At 38.8% G+C, this 19,374-nt stretch overlaps 1 protein-coding gene across 3 annotated transcripts in view; it reads left to right on the top strand.

Moving 5' to 3' along the window:
• The window catches only part of LOC115219268 (glyoxalase domain-containing protein 5-like), a 27,740-nt gene extending 9,497 nt beyond the window's left edge, over nt 1-18,243 (top strand). The window contains exons 1-4 of one of the 3 annotated variants that reach the window (XM_036509029.1): nt 5,062-5,084; nt 14,272-14,415; nt 16,362-16,520; nt 17,556-18,243. In XM_036509029.1, the coding sequence (XP_036364922.1) occupies nt 14,299-14,415; nt 16,362-16,520; nt 17,556-17,684 (405 nt within the window). In that variant the 5' untranslated portion in view covers nt 5,062-5,084; nt 14,272-14,298 and the 3' untranslated portion in view covers nt 17,685-18,243. Of the gene's footprint in view, nt 1-5,061; nt 5,085-6,230; nt 6,400-14,271; nt 14,416-16,361; nt 16,521-17,555 lie in introns of those variants that run through there. The other 2 variants (XM_029789426.2, XM_029789424.2) reach the window with 2 other exon arrangements.
• Nucleotides 18,244-19,374: the final 1,131 nt, after the last annotated feature.

The following is a 19,374-nucleotide window of genomic DNA, read 5'->3' as shown; positions in this document are numbered from 1 at the left end:
GGACACAGACACACAAACATATACACACACATACATATATACCATAGGCTTCTTTCAGTTTCCGTCTACCAAATCCACTCACAAGGCTTTGGTCGGCCCGAGGTTATAGTAGAAGACACTCGCCCAAGGTACCACGCAGTGGGACTGAACCTGGAACCATGTGGCTCGTAAGCAAGCTACTTACCACACAGCCACTCCTATGCCTATTAATGGTATTTTGTTTTCCATTTGAACCCAACCAATTGAAAAATTATATTTTTAATGTGTCACGCTTCATTTATTTTCTCCTCTTCTCATATTTATTATGGTTATAATTTTTTAAAATATTATCATTGAACATTTGAAATGTCAGCAATGATTTCAAGTGTAACTTGACATTATCCTTTAAAATCATATATATTTAACTGTACATAAGCACAATATTCTTTTCTACTCTAGTTACAAGGCCCGATAGTTTGGTGGAGGGGGCCAATCGATTAGGTCGACCCCAGTACGCAACGGGTACTTAATTTATCGCCCCCAAAAGGATAAAGGGCAAAGTCGACCTTAGCGGAATTTGATCTCAGAACGTAAAGACAGACGAAATACCACTAAGCATTTTACCCGGCATGCTAACATTTCTGCCGGCTTTCCAGCACACATAAGCACAATATTGGCACGGGCATGGCTGTGTGGTAAGAAGTTTACTATCGGACCATATGGTTTTGGGTTCAGTCCCACTGTGTGGCACCTTGGACTTTTATTATGGTAGAAGACACTAAGTGTTGTCTACTATATCTACACATGGAATCTCCCACCAAATTTTACACTTGTATCATCATCATCATCATTTAACATCCACTTACCATGCTGGCATGAGTTGAATGGTTTGACTTAGGACTGGTGAACCAGATGGCTGCACCAGGCTCCAATCTGATCTGGCAGAGTTTCTACAGCTGGATACCCTTCCTAATGCCAACAACCCCAAGAGTGTAGTGGATGTTTTTACGTGCCACTGGCACAAGGGCCAGTCAGGCGGTACTGACAATGGCCATGCTCAAATGGTGTTTTTTACGTGCCACCTGCACAGGAGCCAGTCCAGAAGCACTGGCAACGACCTCGCTTGAATGTCTTTTCATGTGCCACCGGCATTTTTACATGCCCCCATCATTTTTATGTGCCACCGTCATTTTTATGTGCCACCGGCACAGAAGCCAGTCAGCTGCTCTGGCAACGATCATGCTCTCTACTTTTAGCACTCTACTGGCACAGGTACCAGTCAACAAATAGGTTCAATTTTGATTTCACTTGCTTCAACAGGTCTTCGCAAGCAGAATTTAGTGTCCAATGAAGGAAAGGTATGCATAAGTGGGCTTGTTACACCCCTGGTATAGGCTACGGGTTATGATCTCACTTGGCTTGCTGAGTCTTCTCACGCACTGCATATTTCCAAAGGTCTCAGTCACAAGTCATTGCCTTGGTGAGGCCTAATGTTCGAAGGTTGTGCTTCACCACCTCTTCCCAGGCCTTCCAGGGCCTACCTCTTCCACAGGTTCCCTCAGCCGCTAGGGTGTGGCACTTTTTCACACAGCTATCCTCATCCATTCTTGCCACATGACCATACCACCACAGTCATCTCTCTTGCACTCCACATCTGATGCTTCTTCAGTCCAACTTTTCTCTCAAGGTACTTACACTCTGTTGAGTATGCACACTGACATTACACATCCAGCGGAGCATACTGGCTTCATTCCTTGCAAGCTTATACATGTCCTCAACAGTCACGGCCCATGTTTCACTGCCATGTAGCATGGCTGGTCGTACACACGTGTCATACAGTCTACCTTTCACTCCGAGCGAGAAGCCCTTTGTCACCAACAGAGGTAAGAGCTCTCTGAACTTTGCCAAGGCTAATATATATATATATATATATACTTCATGTCTGTAGCTCTGATGAAGCTATACTGTGTTTACTCAGGCACTCAGCTTGTAGCAGAAACAGCTTTAAGGTAATGAAGTTCATAAGATAATCATTTATTCCTTTCCCACCTGCTTCTCTCTCTCACACACACACACACACACACGCACACAGATAGATAGATATTGGTTGATTGATTTTTTTTAGAATGTATTTCTTTCCTACACTGGAAAAACTGTGAATATTACATTTCCTTTTTGTACCTTAAATAGAAAAAAAGTTGTCTTTATTTGTTGTTGTTGTTGTTGTTGTTAACCCTAAGGCAGTCCTGATTAAGCAGTCCTACGATAAAAAGAAGCAAGCAACCAAGACCATTCCATATGTTTGTTTGTTTGTTTTTTGTTTTTGATTTTTGTAGTTATAATGAATTTTGTATTTCTAAATATAGTGTATTTTTTAATGTATTTTTCTGTATGTATTTTATGTATTTATGAAGAGTTTTTTTTTCTTTTTTACTAGATTATCAAATTTTTTCTCTCCATCTTTTTATGAAGATGCAGTATTTTAGGGAGTCTAACTTCTATTTTTAGAAGATCTGGCATTAGTAGCCACATAGTAATTCTGTTGTTTTCCTTCTTTGTGAAGGTGGCAGTGGTGGTGGTGGTGGTGGTGGTGGTGGTGGTGGTGGTTGTGGTGGTGGTGGTTTTGGTGGTGGTGGTTTTGGTGGTGGTGGTGGTGGTGGCAGTCGTTGTCGTGGTTGTGGTTGTGGTGGTTATGGTGATGGTGGTGATGGTGGCAGTGCTGGTGGTATCAGCAGCAATGGTGGTGGTTGTGGATGGTGGCAGTGTTGCTGTTGTTGTTGTTGCTGCAGCTGCTGCTGATGGTGGTGGTGGTGGTGGTGGCAAGGGTGGGCTCAGATAATGACATTGGTGGTGGCAACAGAGGTAGCAGCGGAGGCAATCTGGCAGTGGTGATGGAGGTGGTGGTGGTGGCAGCATTGGCATCCCCTTCTCACTGGCAGCAGCAGCAGCAGAGACAGCAGCAGGGACAGCAGCAGCAGTGGTGCTGGTATTGGGAGTGGTGTCGGTGGTTGAGGAAGCAAGATATTGATTATTTCCTTTATCAATTTTTGGGTTTTGTTTTGCATCTATGTTTTTGTTTTTGTTGTTTTTTTTTTGTTTTTCAAGCTTGTATCTGTAAAGAGTTACACTTGATTGACACTGACATCAATAAGTACCATAATTCCAGCTGAAAGGTCAAAGGTCCCTCTTGTTTGCATCTCTAGTATTTCATTACATTCATGGCTGGCAAGACAGTTCTTCTTCTTCTTCTCCCCCCCCCCACACACACACCGCTGGAGCCTTGTGGAGCTTAGGTGTTTTTGCTCAATAAACACTCACAATGCCTCGTCTGGGAATCGAAACCACGTTCTTATGACCACAAGTCTGCTGCCCTAACCACTGGGCCATGGCACCTCCACTGGGCTGTGGTTTGACCATGACTGATATAGAAGCTCCATATTACTCAGGAAAGATATAGATGTATAAGTGTGGCACCCTGACAATTCTGCACATGACAATTCAGCACAAAGACAATTCTCTTGGATCATTCTTCTCGAGACCTCATTACGAATATTTGAAAGCATTTACTTCCTTACTGATCTTGCTGGCTGTGACACATGACTATGCCCCATGACATCTTCCCATAAACTTCCATTAACATGGATACAGACTTTGCATTTGTCTTCAGCACAACGCCAAAACTCTCTTCCATTTTGAAGTTTTCCATCTAAACGATAGCAAAATCCATTTAATAAAATGTGCTTGCATCCTTTCTCTGATAAAATCTGTTCCATATTTATTTTTAAATTAGATATTTGTAACCAACTGGGATTCTAAAAAGGAAACAAAAAAATACCATCCTAGGTTTACAAAATAACAGTAATGAAATGGTGTACTCGTATAAATAGAAAAAAATGGGTTTTGAACTATTAACAATTGAAAATGTTATTACTTATTCAATGGTTATGTTGTAAAGCAACCATTGAATAAGGCGCAGGGGTGGCTGTGTGGTAATTAGCTTGCTTACCAATCACATGGTTCCGGGTTCAATCCCACTGCATGGCACCTTGGGCAAGTGTCTCCTACTATAGCCTCGGGCTGACCAAAGCCTTGTGAGTGGATTTGGTAGACAGAAACTGAAAGAAGTCCGTCGTATATATGTATATATATATATGTATGTGTGTGTATGTTTGTGTGTCTGTATTTGTCCCGGCAACATCGCTTGACAACCAATGCTGGTGTGTTTATGTCCTTGTAACTTAGCAGTTCGGCAAAAAACACCGATAGAATAAGTACTAGGCTTGCAGAGAATAAGTCCTGGGGTCGATTTGCTCGACTAAAGGCGGTGCTCTGGCATGGCTGCAGTCAAATGGCTGAAACAAGTAAAAAGAGTAAAAAAGAGTACCACTTTCTCAATAGCGTTCATTGTTGGATTGGACGGTTTGACCAGAGCTGGCGAGCTAGAAAGCTGCACCAGGTTCCAGTCTAATTTGACTTGGTTTCTACAGCTGGATGCCCTTCCTAATGTCAACAAATTTACATTATGTGCTGGGTGCTTTTACTCTGCCACCAGCATGAGTGCTTCTATATAGCGCTGGCACATGACTCTTGTAGGCCAATCCTCTTCACCAGGGAAGCAGCCTTAACACTTCTACCATAGAGGACGGTTATATGTGTGTGTGTATATATATATATATATATATATATATATATATCAGTGTTTTGTAAAAAGCACCCAGTACACTCTGTAAAATGGTTGGTGTTAGGAGCAGCATCAAGCCATAGAAACCATGCCAAAAAAGACAATTGGAGCCTGGTGCAGCTTGTCAAACCGTCCAACCCATACCAGCATGGAAAACGGATGTTAGAGTATGATGATGATGAAGAAGAAGATATTTACCCAAAGCGTCACACTATGTTAGTGTACTAACTATACAATTGGTGTGGACATTTAATGTGAATAAATGAAGCCCACTGAGTCACAAGTTGTTGCTTTAGCTATTTAATCCCAGATCAGCAATGGCCGCACAATCTTATGCTCAAAGGCATCTCAGCTGCGACCATCATGTCTTTTTTTTTTCTTTCAAATTTTAATTTGTGTGCACCCTGTTGAACATATACAATAGGTGAGTGTGATTTGGGATAAATTTTGGCTGCTATGCCGGTTCAGCGACTGCGAATTGGTTCCTTTGATGGATTATCTCAAAGATTTAGAACTTGCTTTTGACTTCTGTCATAGCAACAAAGTGGGTGAAAAGTGTAGTGAATAGGTGGTAGACAATACGTGTTCCAGATGTGCATCTGAGCAAGGAAAACTCTGTAAAATAATGTTAGATCAGATTGGGGAACTTTGATGTTTAATACATCATAAACAAATTAAATTAAGTATTACGGGCCTGTACAACCAACTTACTGGAAGACAAACGAACAAAGCAACCTCTACGCAATCAAGCTACCTGTAAGAAATAGCAGCTAAATCTTCCACTCATACTCTACCATCGTGGGAAAATAAAGACATCGAATAATGTAGTCGTAGGTACATTTTCTGAATAAAAGACGGCGTGGTCAATGGTAGACAACCTTTATTTTTGGTCTGCTCGATTAGAACAGTAAAAAAGAAAGGTCATCGGCGATGACAACGATGATCATGACATGAGAGATGCTGACGAGACTATGATGTTATGAAGACTATAATGTGATGAATGTGACTATAAGTGGTGTGCTAGTTTCCCGTCTCTGTTGGAACCATGACTTGTACACTGTTAGTGTTCCTACGAAATAAGGCGGGGAGCTGACGAAATCGTCAGCACGTCAGACAAAATGCTTAACGTTAGCGCGCCGGGCGAAATGCTTAGCGGTATTTCGTCTACCGTTGCGTTCTGAGTTCAAATTTCATCCTTTCGGGGTCGATAAATTAAGTACCAGTTACGCACTGGGGTCGATGTAATCGACTTAATACCTATGTCTGTCCTTGTTTGTCCCCTCTATGTTTAGCCCCTTGTGGGTAATAAAGAATAGGTATTTCTTCCGACTCTTTACTATCTGAATTCAAATCCGTCGTGGTCAACTTTGCCTTTCGTTATTTCGGGGTCGATAAAATAAGTATTAGTTGAACATTAGAGTTACTTGAAAAATTCCAATCCTTGTGCCTACTGTAAAAATAAAATAATAAAAAAACTATCTTACAAAATGCACGAACGTCACAGCACAAGTTGCCATTTACCCTCCCGTAAATTTTGAATAGTTCATGTTTATATAAGAAACAACACACATTTTATTCCACATATCTAGGTTGCCACACCGGAATTTGTTGATAGCCCTTTGGCCTAATTAATAGTAAACTTTTAAGAAAAGAAGGGGGAAAACTTCTTGTTATTATATTTCACCTGATTTTGTTGGGATTTTATTGGGATTTTACCGCCAAATATTGTCTAATTCAAGGTATGTCTTTTGGCATCGGCACAAACATATACGTCTATGACGAGCACACATGCATATAGATAACTATAGAGAGAACTTAGTCTACTTGAATATACTCTACATTTACTCTGTATGTGCGTGTGTGTGTGTCTGTGAATGAACTCGTATTTATAAGAGTCTCATGACAACTACTCCGATATATATTTCGCGGACTTGTATTCTATTTTTAATCGATTGGATCTGTAGAGCCGTACATATCCTTAAACCGAAATTGTTACAAGAATCCTCCCATCGAAATATCACTTTGCTAAACTAGTAGATAAATACTATTAGTGTAACATTGTTGGTATCCACATTCAACGTCATTATACATGTGTGTGTGTGTTAACAGTTAGTTGTCCATAAGTCCGAACGAAAACACACTCTAAAAGAAAAATAGTGGCGATTATATTTTTATATTAGCAAGCAGTATATTCCTGCTTATGGCATATATAACTGATCAGAATGTTATCGATGGTTTCATGCCTACCAAGTGCAATAGCCGGTGCGCAACCGTCGGTAATTTTCTCACAAGTTTTATATACTAAACCAGGAATATACTCCTCGACGTGCAGTTACGTGACCGTGCTGTTATTTAATTTCCGGTTATCTAATACCCAGTGCGAAACTGATCGGCTGAAATGGATCTGTAATATTATAGACTTTGATTAATATATTTACTATATTGACAAATACATGTGTGCATAATTTACTAGCCTATGGACTCTTTAAACGATTTTTTATATATGTGTCACCTAAGAATCCTTAAGTCAGAAAAGTATGCACTTTTATATTTGACTATGGAGCAGGTGTATTAATCAAAGAGAACAGTATAATATATCCATTACGGCCGATCTTACCTATAAGTTTTGTCCTAGATAACAGCCCGGTTATGTAACCCTATGCTCTTCAGACTTGGCAGTTACAGAAATTGATTGGTAAGATCGGTTGTAATGGATACTGTACACTTTGATTAATATATAAATATTTAGGTTTGATAACTGTATAGGATATATATATATATATATTGCTGAGAAAACATATTTGCTACTTCCACTGGTTGGTTTAAAGATCAGATCCAATCAAATCTGCATTAACTACAGTAGCAAGAAATTTCAATCAACTGATTTTGTATGAGTTATCTCTCTTGTTTGTTATTTTTAGATTTTAAACATGATTAGAGGGAGTACTGTCGACTGCTTGGTTGGATATTTCTAGTTAATGGAAATTTTTCAATTTACCCGTAGGCATAGACAACCTTTTTTGAGAAGCAGACTGCTTGAGACATTACTCATCATCAGGCAGTGCTGCAAAAACAATTCAAGGTTATTTTACATTCAGAAAGTCCCAGAGGTTGCAGTTTGTTTGTGATATTTACCATAGGCACAGAAGTGGCTGTGTGGTAAGAAGCTTGCTACCAAACCACATGGTTCTGGGTTCAGTCCCACTGTGTGACACTTTGGGCAAATGTCTTTTACTATAGCCTTAGGATGACCAAAGCCTTAGGAATGGATTTGGTTGACAGAAACTGAAAGAAGCCCGTCGTATGTATATATATATATATATATATATATATATATATATATATATATGTATGTATGTATGTATGTGTTTGTCTCTTCACCATTGCTTGACAACCGATGTTGGTGAGTTAGCAGTTTGGCAAAAGAGGTTGATAGAATAAGTACCAGGCTTACAAAGAATAAGTCCTGGGGTCGATTGTTTGACTAAAGGCAGTGCTCCAGCATGGCCACAGTTGAATGACTGAAACAAGTAAAAGAATATAGTATCGGCAATGTGGCCAAAATAGTGCATATTTTGACCACATTGAGGCCATCATACCAGTCCTCATCTTTGCACAGGTTCAATTCAGACAGCTACATGAAACTGCTGGAGACTGGTCAAACCCTGGCCAGAGAGGATTGCTGCTTTATGGGCATATGAGACGTCAGGATTCAGCCCTTTGCTATAACTCCAGAACCAGTCAGAATTGATTGTCAGAGGATTTCTATAACTTCCCCTAGCCCCTGCTGTTTCAGGCCTCCTAATTCTCCCAGTTATAAATACCATGGATTACTATGTGTGGGGGAACAGTTGAGAAAGACACCAACCACTCTGCCTACAACATCCAAGGCTGAGCTGGTAGTCAAGATCAACATGGTGTTTGAAGACATTCTCAGGGACACAGTGAAGAACACATGCACCAGGTTCTGGAGTTATCTTGAGGCCAATGTAGATGCTGACTGGCTACTTCGAGTAAACTTATGTCCCAGCCATACCCTTTTACTATTTTACTTGTTTCAGTCATTTGACTGTAGCCATGCTGGAGCACTGCCTTCAGTCGAGCAAATCGACCCCAGGACTTATTCTTTGTGAGCCTAGTACTTATTCTATCAGTCTCTTTTGCTGAACCACTAAGTTACAGGGGTGTAAACACACCAGCATTGGTTGTCAAGCGATGTTGGGGGACAAACACAGACACAAACACACATACATATATACATAAATACGATTGGCTTCTTTCAGTTTCTGTCAACCAAATCCACTCACAAGGCTTTGGTCAGCCCATCTATCAGATTCACTCACAAAGCTTTGGTCAAAACAGGCTGAAGGTTCTATCCATACACTTGCTGAAGGTTCCATCCATACAATGGGACTGAACCCAGAACTTTGTGGTTGGGAAGCAAACTTCTTACCCACAGCTGTGTAACAGATATCAAAATAACCACGCCTGTGTAACAGATATCAAAATCCTATTTGTGAACTCATTTAATTACAAGCTTGCTTTTTTCCTTTTATGACACTGATCTGGTTTTGTTTGTAACACGCATATTAACAAATGTTTTATGCGTGATTAAGTTGTAACAGATATCAAAATCCTATTTGTGAACTGATTTAATTACAAGCTTGGTTTTTTCCTTTCATGACACTGATCTGGTTTTGTTTGTAACACGCATATTAACAAATGTTTTATGCGTGATTAAGTTGTAACAGATATCAAAGTCCAGCACTAAACAGAGTACCACCCTCGCATTTGCTCTCAAAACACATATGACTGTTCAAACAAATTAATCAATCAGTAAAGAGAGTGATCCAGATAAGTGCATTGTTTCTTATCTACTCATTACATAATTTATATACATATTTGTATATATTTCTAGGACATATATTTATATATCTTTTTTTCTTGAGCGGAAGGCTATTTACATTTCAAGTAATTGGCATCTATTTCCCCTCTCTCCATCCCTCTCTCTCTTTCTCCTATATATATATATATATATAGAGAGAGAGAGAGAGAGAGTGAGTGAGTGAAAACAATCAATAGAAAGATAGATATGTGAGTGTGTATAAGCATGGCTGTGTGGTAAGCTTGCTTCTTTACCACATGGTTCTGGGTTCAGTCCCATTGCATGGCACCTAGGGAAATTGTCTTCTACTATAGCCTCAGACTGGATCTGATAGATGGAAACTAAAAGAAGCCTGTCATGCACACACACACAAACACACACATATATATATATGCGGTATTCATGTCCCTGTAACTTAGAAGTTCAACAAAAGAGACTGATAAAATAAGTACCAAGCTTTAAAAAAATAACTACTGAGGGTTGATACTTTTGAATAAAATTCTTCAAGGCAGTGCCCCAGCATTGCCACAGTCTAATGACAAAATAAAATAAAAGAAAAATCATACACACACACATGCATATATATATATATATATATATATATATATATATATATATATGTTCTCTCTGACTCTCCAATGAGATTCTGCTTTATAATCATTTAATTATTACAATTAAAATCTCTAAAGTCAGAATTGAAACAGCTGTAAGGGATTATGCAGTTTGCACACAACCCAGTTCAGGAATTGAACTCACTATAAGAAAACAAAATTTACTTCCCTCCACTTCACTCCACAATCTCTTGTCCTACCAACCCTCATCTGACTCCATAGTATGAGTTTTGTTTTTGTTGTTGTTCCGCTTGAGTAGACTTATGAGCTTAGGTATTATTGATCCCATCTTATTTTCAGATACAGTATAACACCCAGGACTGCATTATTGACTGTGTCCTTTTCCCTAAGGTGCTGCAGAGTGGTACTGAACCCAGAACCACATGGTTCAGAAACAAGCTTCTTACCCACACAGCCATACCCATGCCTATATATATATATATATGTCACACACACACACACACACACACCTGTTACACCTGCAAACTTTGTCCTGTTGTGTTTAAAGTTTATATGTTATCGAAATTAAGACTAAAAATAAAATACACTCACAAACATGACGGCTGATGAGAACTTGAAATCTCATTATCATTCTTTCAATAAAGCAATTAAGAACCTGGAATCACATGGTTTTGAAGCAAGCTTGAGAAGAACTAGCTGTTATTTCATGCAAGCTGTGTGACCACATATTGTCAACTTGTTATGTATGGGTTATTGTTGTTGTTATTGTTGCTGCTGCTGTTATGCAGCTGTTCTTTAATCCATTCAAGTTGTCTTCTTAGGAGCATATAGTATATTTTCAGAAAATAAAGGTGTGATCTGAGGGAGAATTGGTTGCTATTTCCAGCAGATCATATTACACATGCAAGCTCTTTTAGCTTGTCACAATATCTGCAGTAGTGACAGGTCACATATTGTCTGACACCATTGCTGTTTTCATTCTGCTCCACTTCCACCACTCGGTTGATCCCACATAAAACCTCATCTTATGCTCAGTGGTTTAGTCTTGTTCCCGGCGAGCTGGCAGAAACGTTAGCATGCCAGGCGAAATGCTTAGCAGTATTTCGTCTGCCACTATGTTCTGAGTTCAAATTCCACCGAGGTCGACTTTGCCTTTCATCCTTTCAGGGTTGATAAATTAAGTACCAGTTATGCACTGGGGTAGATGTAACCGACTTAATCCCTTTGTCTGTCTTTGTTTGTCCTCTCTATGTTTGGCCCCTTGTGGGCAATAAAGGACAAAAAAAAATTTAGTCTTGTTCCATTCCATTTCGTCTCTCAGTCCACATCTATGCAGCAGGATCCATCCTACTAACCTATTTCAGGGGGGCAGGATTCATCCTACTTGCCTACTTCAGCGGACCCTAATATTGCTATGCTTCCATTTCACTACTACAGGTCACCTCACTTCCTATCTCTAAGGGACATGCTCAGACATTCTATGGAGGGTCTGAGATGTTTTGGCACAGCATAAGTGCCATGCAGTGGGACTGAACCTTGAACCATGTGGTTGGGAAGCAAGCTACTTATTTCTTTATTGCCCACAAGGGGCTAAACATAGAGGGGACAAAGAAGGACAAAGGGATTAAGTCGATTACATCGACCCCAGTGCGTAACTGATACTTAATTTATCGACCCTGAAAGGATGAAAGGCAAAGTCGACCTTGGCGGAATTTGAACTCAGAATGTAACAGCTGATGAAAAACCGCTAAGCATTTCGCCCAGTGTGCTAAGGTTTCTGCCAGCTTGCCGCCTTCTTATCACACAATCAGGCCTGTGCCTGCATATATTTCTGTATGTGTATGCATGAGTGTGTGTTTGTCTCTGGTACCAAAATGTACTGTCACCAAAAAAAGCTTGCACCAACATCACCAATGTCCAGTTGGTCTTGCCAAATCACCAGCATCCAAACAGCTGCAACCAATCACCACATTCTGTTCTGGTAGGAACTGCTGGTGAGTTAAAAAAATTTACACATGACATCAATGACTGAAAAGTTGCTATTATTCTATATATCATTGACAGTGAGATTTGGCTGGTATGTGACAAGTGGTCACCTGTCACTGAGGAAGCGCAGTATGCTGAATTCATATGATCTGACAGTGCTGGTATCCCTGCCAGATGGTTCTCATCTACTAACAATCTATGTCTGTGCTCATAGCACCATACACAGGCTTCTTTCAGTTTCCATCTATCAGATCCAGTCTGAGACTATAGTAGAAGACAATTTCCCAAGGTGCCATGCAATGGGACTGAACCCAGAACCATGTGGTAAAGAAGCAAACTTACCACACAGGATTTGAACTCACAACCTCACGATCATAAGCTCGACGCTCTAACCACTTAGCCATGCGCCTTCAACATACACCATATGCCTAGAGTAGAAAAGAATATATTGCCATTCTGTATTAGTACTATTTTTGTTGCTGATTTTTATTTATAAAAAGGAAAGTATACATAATTGTGAAATCAAAACTTTTCCAATAGTCTGTGAGAATAAGTCTGGCTATGGGGGAAATATTACTTTCCTTGGAAACAGGTGAGGGCTGGTAACAGGCAGGGTATTCAGCTATGGAACATCTGCCTCAACAAATTCCCATCTGATCCATGCAAGCATGGAAAAGTAGATGCTAAATGATGATAATGAATTAGTGTGTGTGTGTTTAGACATCTCAGTATCTGAGATGAGTTGCTAATACGATTATATTAGGTTGAACTCTTAACCTCGTCTTTAGATACGAAACATTTTTCAATTTATTCACCATGTTACATTCCAAACTGGTTTGATTTCTAGACATTACGACCTATTTCTAATTTTATTTATCTACTTATTTATTTATAAGTGAGGATATGTTGCCAAGTGGTTAAGGTATTGTACTCACAACCACAAGAGTGTCGGTTTGATTCTCAGAGTGGGTGGCGCATTTCACATTGCTCTGTAATCACTTCAACACTCGATGTGTGACACACTGCGAACCTACCCGGGCAATGTTGATTTGACGGAGGGGCTGATCTTATGTGCAGCACTTACATTTGATCACTATAAACAAATCATTTGTGAAGGCTGTTCAGCAAGAAATTATAGAACCATGTTTCTCAGACTCAAAAGGCTACTGATAATAATAATATTGGTTTCATATTTTGGCACAAAGACTCCACTTTAGGGGCAGTGGGTAAGACATTTTCATTGACACCAGTGCACAACTGATACTTATTTTATCGACCCTGAAAAGATGAGAGGCAAAGTTGACCCAGCAGCATTTGGATGCAGGACATAAAGGTGGATGAAATACTGCTAAACATTTTGCCTGACATGCTAAAGGTTCTGCCAGTTAACTGCCTTACCAATTTCAAATTTTGGCACAAAGCCACTAATTTTGTGGAAGGGATTAAGTCATTTATATTGACCCCACTGCACAACTGGTACTTATTTTATTGCTCCTGAAGGAATGAGAGGCAAAGTTGTCCCTGACAATATTTGAACTCAAAATCAAGATCAAATTTGATGACTGGCATCCATGCTAGTGTAGCACTAAGAGTATCAGCCGAGCATGATTTTTGCCAGAGCAGCAAGCTGGCCTCCGTGCCAGCGGCACGTAAAAAACACCATTTGAGCATGATCGTTACCTGCGTCGCCTACTGACACATGAAAAGCATTTGAGCGAGTCGTTGCCAGTACCACCTGACTGGCCCTTGTGCCAGTGGCACGTAAAAGCACCCACTACACTCTCGGAGTGGTTGGCGTTAGGAAGGGCATCCAGCTGTAGAAACTCTGCCAGATCAGACTGGAGCCTGGTGCAGCCATCTGGTTCACCAGTCTTCAGTCAAATCATCCAACCCATGCTAGAATGGAAAGCGGACGTTAAACGATGATGATGATGATGAGATCATGTGTATCACAGGTCTGCCTAATCAGAACTGATCTGGAATTAAATTACAGCAGAAATAACAACAAACAGTTCAGCTCCTCACCACTATACAGAGGAAAACAGCCATACATGTTATTGTCTTAACATATTTGATTACATTTGAAAATGTCAACGACTTCAAAACTTGATATTTAAATTATTATTTTCTATTTATGATTTTCTTTCTTTTATTTTCTGTTTTGCCAGATCCGGCCATATTTGGTATCTTCGAAAATGTCAACTGGTTTCAAAGTTGACCGCTTGGATCATTTTGTAATTACGGTCAAGGATATTGAGCAGACAGTCAATTTTTATACTAAAGTGCTAGGAATGGACTTGGTCTCGTTTAAGGTTAGTTGTTGTTGAAAGTGCATACGACTTTACACAGCTATGGCTACACATTCATATAAACTTGTACAAGCATTCTTACATACAAACATGCACATATGCTTGCATGTATAAATCTGCATGTATACATGCATACTTATTTAAATGCATACATACATGTATACATGTATAAATCTGTATGTATACATGCATACTTATTTAAATGCATACATACATGTATGTGTATATGTACAGGCATATGTATATATAGGTATATTATTCAAAGGAATTCCAACTCTGTCTGTTTTTTATGTTTTATTTATATTCTTTATAATATTAATGTAGAATATAGAATATATAGTATAAATAGTATATATAGTATATATAGTAAAATGAAATAAAGTATTGATTATCTTATTGAATAGATGAAATACTGAATATCAAATATTAAGGGACTAGTATACTTTCTTGATTTCTTCATGGTCCCAGGTTGTGACAGGAATTGTGACATATATGCAATAATATACATCCCTCTATACACAATCATACAAACCCCTTTTTATTTATATATATATATACATATGCAATCATAATTCCAGGCATTCTTACTTATATATATACATATATACATGCATGTTTATGTATACAGGCATACATATACACAATCATACAGGTATTCATACTTACATGCATGCATTTATACGTATATATGCACATTTATATATACAGTGAAGGTGCATGGCTCAGTGGTTAGAGCATCAAGCTTATGATCGTGAGGTAGTGAGTTCGATCCCTAGACCGGGCTGCATGTTGTGTTCTTGAACAAGACACTTTATTTCACGTTGCTCCAATTCACTCAGCTGTAGAAATGAGTTGCAATATCACTGGTGCCAAGCTATATTGGCCCCTTTGCCTTTCCCTTGGATAACATTAGTGGCATGGAGAAGGAAGGCTGGTATGCATGGGAAACTGCTGGCCTTACATAATGGGTTGTCCGGAAAGTTCATGCTGATTTTTAAAAGAAAGAAAAAGGTCAATAAATACTTGCCATTACATTTTTAATCAACCAAATATGAACCATTTTGTGGCACAATGCGTCTCCATCTTTCCTTTAACTTGAAAATACCCTCTTCCCAGAATTGGGGTGGTTTCATGGCAAAGAATTCATCAAGGTATCTTTTTACATCATCCAAAGAATTGGAATTTTTACCATTAAGACTATTCTGCAGAGACCTGAATAAGTGGAAATCCGAAGGAGCAATATCTGGTGAATATGGAGGGTGGAATAACACATCCCAGCCAAGTTATGGCAATTTTTGTCTGGTTCCCAAAGCATCAAGTGCCGAAAATGAACTTTCTTATCTTCCATTTTAAAGGGTTACAGAATTAACACAGGTTATAGGAACATAAACCTTCTTCCACGAAAGGATAGCTTAAACTGTGCTCCAAATGGAGGTGTAGTCAAATCTTATTTTATGGACTCAACCATGTTGTAAAATAAGTCAAAATGTAAGCTGCTATAAATTGGCACGAACTTTCCGGACAACTCAATACATCATTTTAAAATGAGATGGTTGTGCCTAGAATGCTTTAGATTGTTGGTTTCTTTGATCTGGGCCAACGTGGATCTTTAAGTCGAAAGGCAGGCTACTATAAATCGGCACAAACCTTCCGGACAACTCAATACATCACTTTAAAATGAGATGGTTGTGCCTAGAATGCTTTAGATTGTTGGTTTCTTTGATCTGGGCCAACGTGGATCTTTAAGTCGAAAGGTAAGCTACTATAAATCGGCATGAACTTTGCGGACAACCCAATATATACTCCAAACCATGTGGGTGTGAAGCAAGCTTTTTAAATACATGGCCATGCTTGAGTTTAGTATTTATGTATTTATTTATTTATTTTTGCTTTGTAAATTGGTAAAGCATGTTTTCACTTATTTGTTAACTTTACTTTTGAAATGGTAGGGAGGAACCAGAAAAGCTCTAAAATTTGGGAATCAGAAAATCAATTTGCACGAACATGGGCGAGAGTTTGAACCCAAGGCAAGCGAGCCTATGCCGGGCTCAGCTGATGTTTGTTTCATCACACAGACACATGTTACTGATGTTATTTATCATCTGAAGGTGAGAATTATAAACACATAAATTCTTCTCTATTGCTTTGTTATTACCTCCACCCTAGCAAAGGTGGGGGCATTGTTTTCAGTCATGTTTGTTTGTTTGTTTATCTGTGGACAAGATATCTCAAGAACTGCTGGATGGATTCAGATGAAACTTTCAGGGATGTTTGGCCTTGTAACTGGCAGAAACTGATTAGATTTAGGAATTGATCCGGTAATGGACAAGGATTCTGGATTATTTTTCCGAGAGCGGTCGGGTTCATTCATAGTATCCTCGTTTGTGAGAGCAGTCAAGTTTATTTCAGATATTCTCATTTTAAAAATTATCTCTGGCTAATCGTTGAGTGGACATTGGTGTTGCCTTGGCGGAGGTTTGCACTCTCTGAGTGCTCTTGTTGTTATTATTATTGTTATTGTCAGGGCAGTGAGCTGGTAGAATCATTAGCATACCAGGCAAAATGCTTGGTGATATTTCATCTGTCATCATGTTCTGAGTTCAAATTCTGTTAAAGTTGACTTTGTCTTTCATCCTTTTGGGGTTGATAAAATAAGTACCAGTTATGCATTGGGGTCAATGTATTCGACTTGCCCCCTCCCCTAAATATGACTTATGAAACGACTGTAAACATACAGACTGAAATATTTTTCACCTCTCACTTATCCTAGATTTTATTTGATTATTATTATACATTCCATAATAGTGTTTCCTCAATTTTCAGGTGTGTGGTCATGTTAGATTGCATCCTAAATTTGTTACAACTGTGTTATCTGATAGCCGTGTTACATGATAGCCAGATCTCCAGCTGGAACTGCTTACCATGAGTTCAGTTTGATTCTCTGAATACCTTTTGTGTGTGTATGTGTGTGTGTGTGTGTGTGTGTGTGTGTGTGTGTGTGTGTGTGTGTGTGTGTGCGTGCGTGTGTGTGTGTGTGCATGTGTGCATGGATTACATTCTATTATCTTGCTCACAAAGTGAGATAATTTCTTGGTGGAAAATATTCTATTTTAACAAATTATTTATTTTCTTTATTTCAACAGGCATGCAATGTACCAGTGGTGGAAGGGCCAGTGGAACGAACTGGTGCCGAGGGACCAATTCAGTCCGTGTATGTCCGTGACCCTGATGACAATCTGATTGAGATTTCAAACTATTTGCCAGGAGAGTAATTAAACTGCCAATTACCTGTGAGGCCGTCGAAGATATTTATAATCTACAATCTATAATATGGTTTAATTTCCCAGACAATTCTGCATCATCTACAATTTCAAAGACCTTGGGAAATGGTTGATTCAAACACTCATAACCTTGACTTTCTATCATGTAAAACTGAATTGTTATAGCTAGCATCATCAAAGAAATTATCATGAAACCATATGAAATGTAGCTGGAATAACTCACTAATAAATAACAATTATACATATGCCAAAAAACATATCATATATGATGGCATACAAGGTGCATGGTCATATTAAACACACTACAGTTTCGGCATCTCATATTCAGGGAAAAAAGTTTTTAGTGCACTTAAGCATATAATGTAGACACAACTTTGGATATAAAGGACCCGGGGTGAATTTTTGAGACATTTTTTTTTTGGGGGGGGGGGAAACAGCATGTCTTATATGCCATCAAATAACCCTTTATCATTCAAACAGGTCACATATTCTACCTCTTTAAATTAAATATACTGTATAAATGACCATAATAATAAAAGCTGTGTAGATGTATAATTGTCCTTATTTATTTGAATTGTCTTGAATATACACTCAGTAAACTGTTTATAATCCAACAAAGTAAATTCAGCATTTACCCATCGGGTGAAATACATCGCGATTGTTTACCTTAAATAGTCTCAGATTATTCTGTCTCATTCGATGTGGTTAACCAGAACTTGGACTATGCAAGAGTGCTTGAACAGTACCTGACTGGACATATTATCCCTGTCTGTTCACTTCATATATATGTATATATATACATCATCATCATCATCATCACCATCACCACCATCATCATCATCATCATCATCATGATCATCATCATCATTTAATGTCTGCCTTCTATGCTGGCATGGGTTGGATGGTTTGACAGGAACTTGACTTTCCATCCAGTAAAATTGAATTGTAGATTTGACAAGAGCTGGAAAACCAGAGGACTGCACTGAGCTCTACTCTCTGTTTTGGCATGATTTCTACAGCTGGATGTCCTTTCTAACACCAACCACTTTACAGAGTAGACGTATGTATACATATGTATATATGTGTGTATGTATATGTATGTATGTGTATATATTTCGTAATGAGATAAAAAAAAAAGCCAGGGTGTGTAGATTTTAGAACAATTTAAAGATAGTAGGTCTTACAGCTGTTTCCAGGATATTTATTATATCCCTTCATTGGAGACGGTGTGAGAGGATGGTTAAGTAATAGTTAATTTAGGTAAGATACAAAATAGAGAGTGAGGTGGAGAAAAGAAAATAGATGTGAGATGTGTAGGGATATTGTTTTTATATAATATATATATATATGTTTCAGACATTGGAGTGTAGTCATTCTAGTGCATTGCCTTGTAGAGTTTAGTTGCACAAATCAGTCCCAGTTATTTTTCTTTTTAAACCTGGTGCTTATTCTATCAGTGTTTTTTTTTTTTCTGTTGAACTGCTATGTTATGGAGACATAAACAAACAAGTAGTGGTTTCCCACTGGTTGTGGGGGTAAAAGTATTCACAAGACCACACATGCACACATTCATGCGCACACACACAAATATACTTAGTGGTTAGGGTATCAGCATCATGATCGTAAGATTGTGGTTTTGATTCCCGGACTGGGCAATGCATTGTCTTTTTGAGCAAAACAC

This window comes from Octopus sinensis, linkage group LG14 (genome assembly GCF_006345805.1).
Source record: "Octopus sinensis linkage group LG14, ASM634580v1, whole genome shotgun sequence".
Lineage (NCBI taxonomy): Eukaryota > Metazoa > Mollusca > Cephalopoda > Octopoda > Octopodidae > Octopus > Octopus sinensis.
Note: the sequence above shows the minus strand (reverse complement) of the source record. Positions and strands in the feature narration are given on the sequence as shown.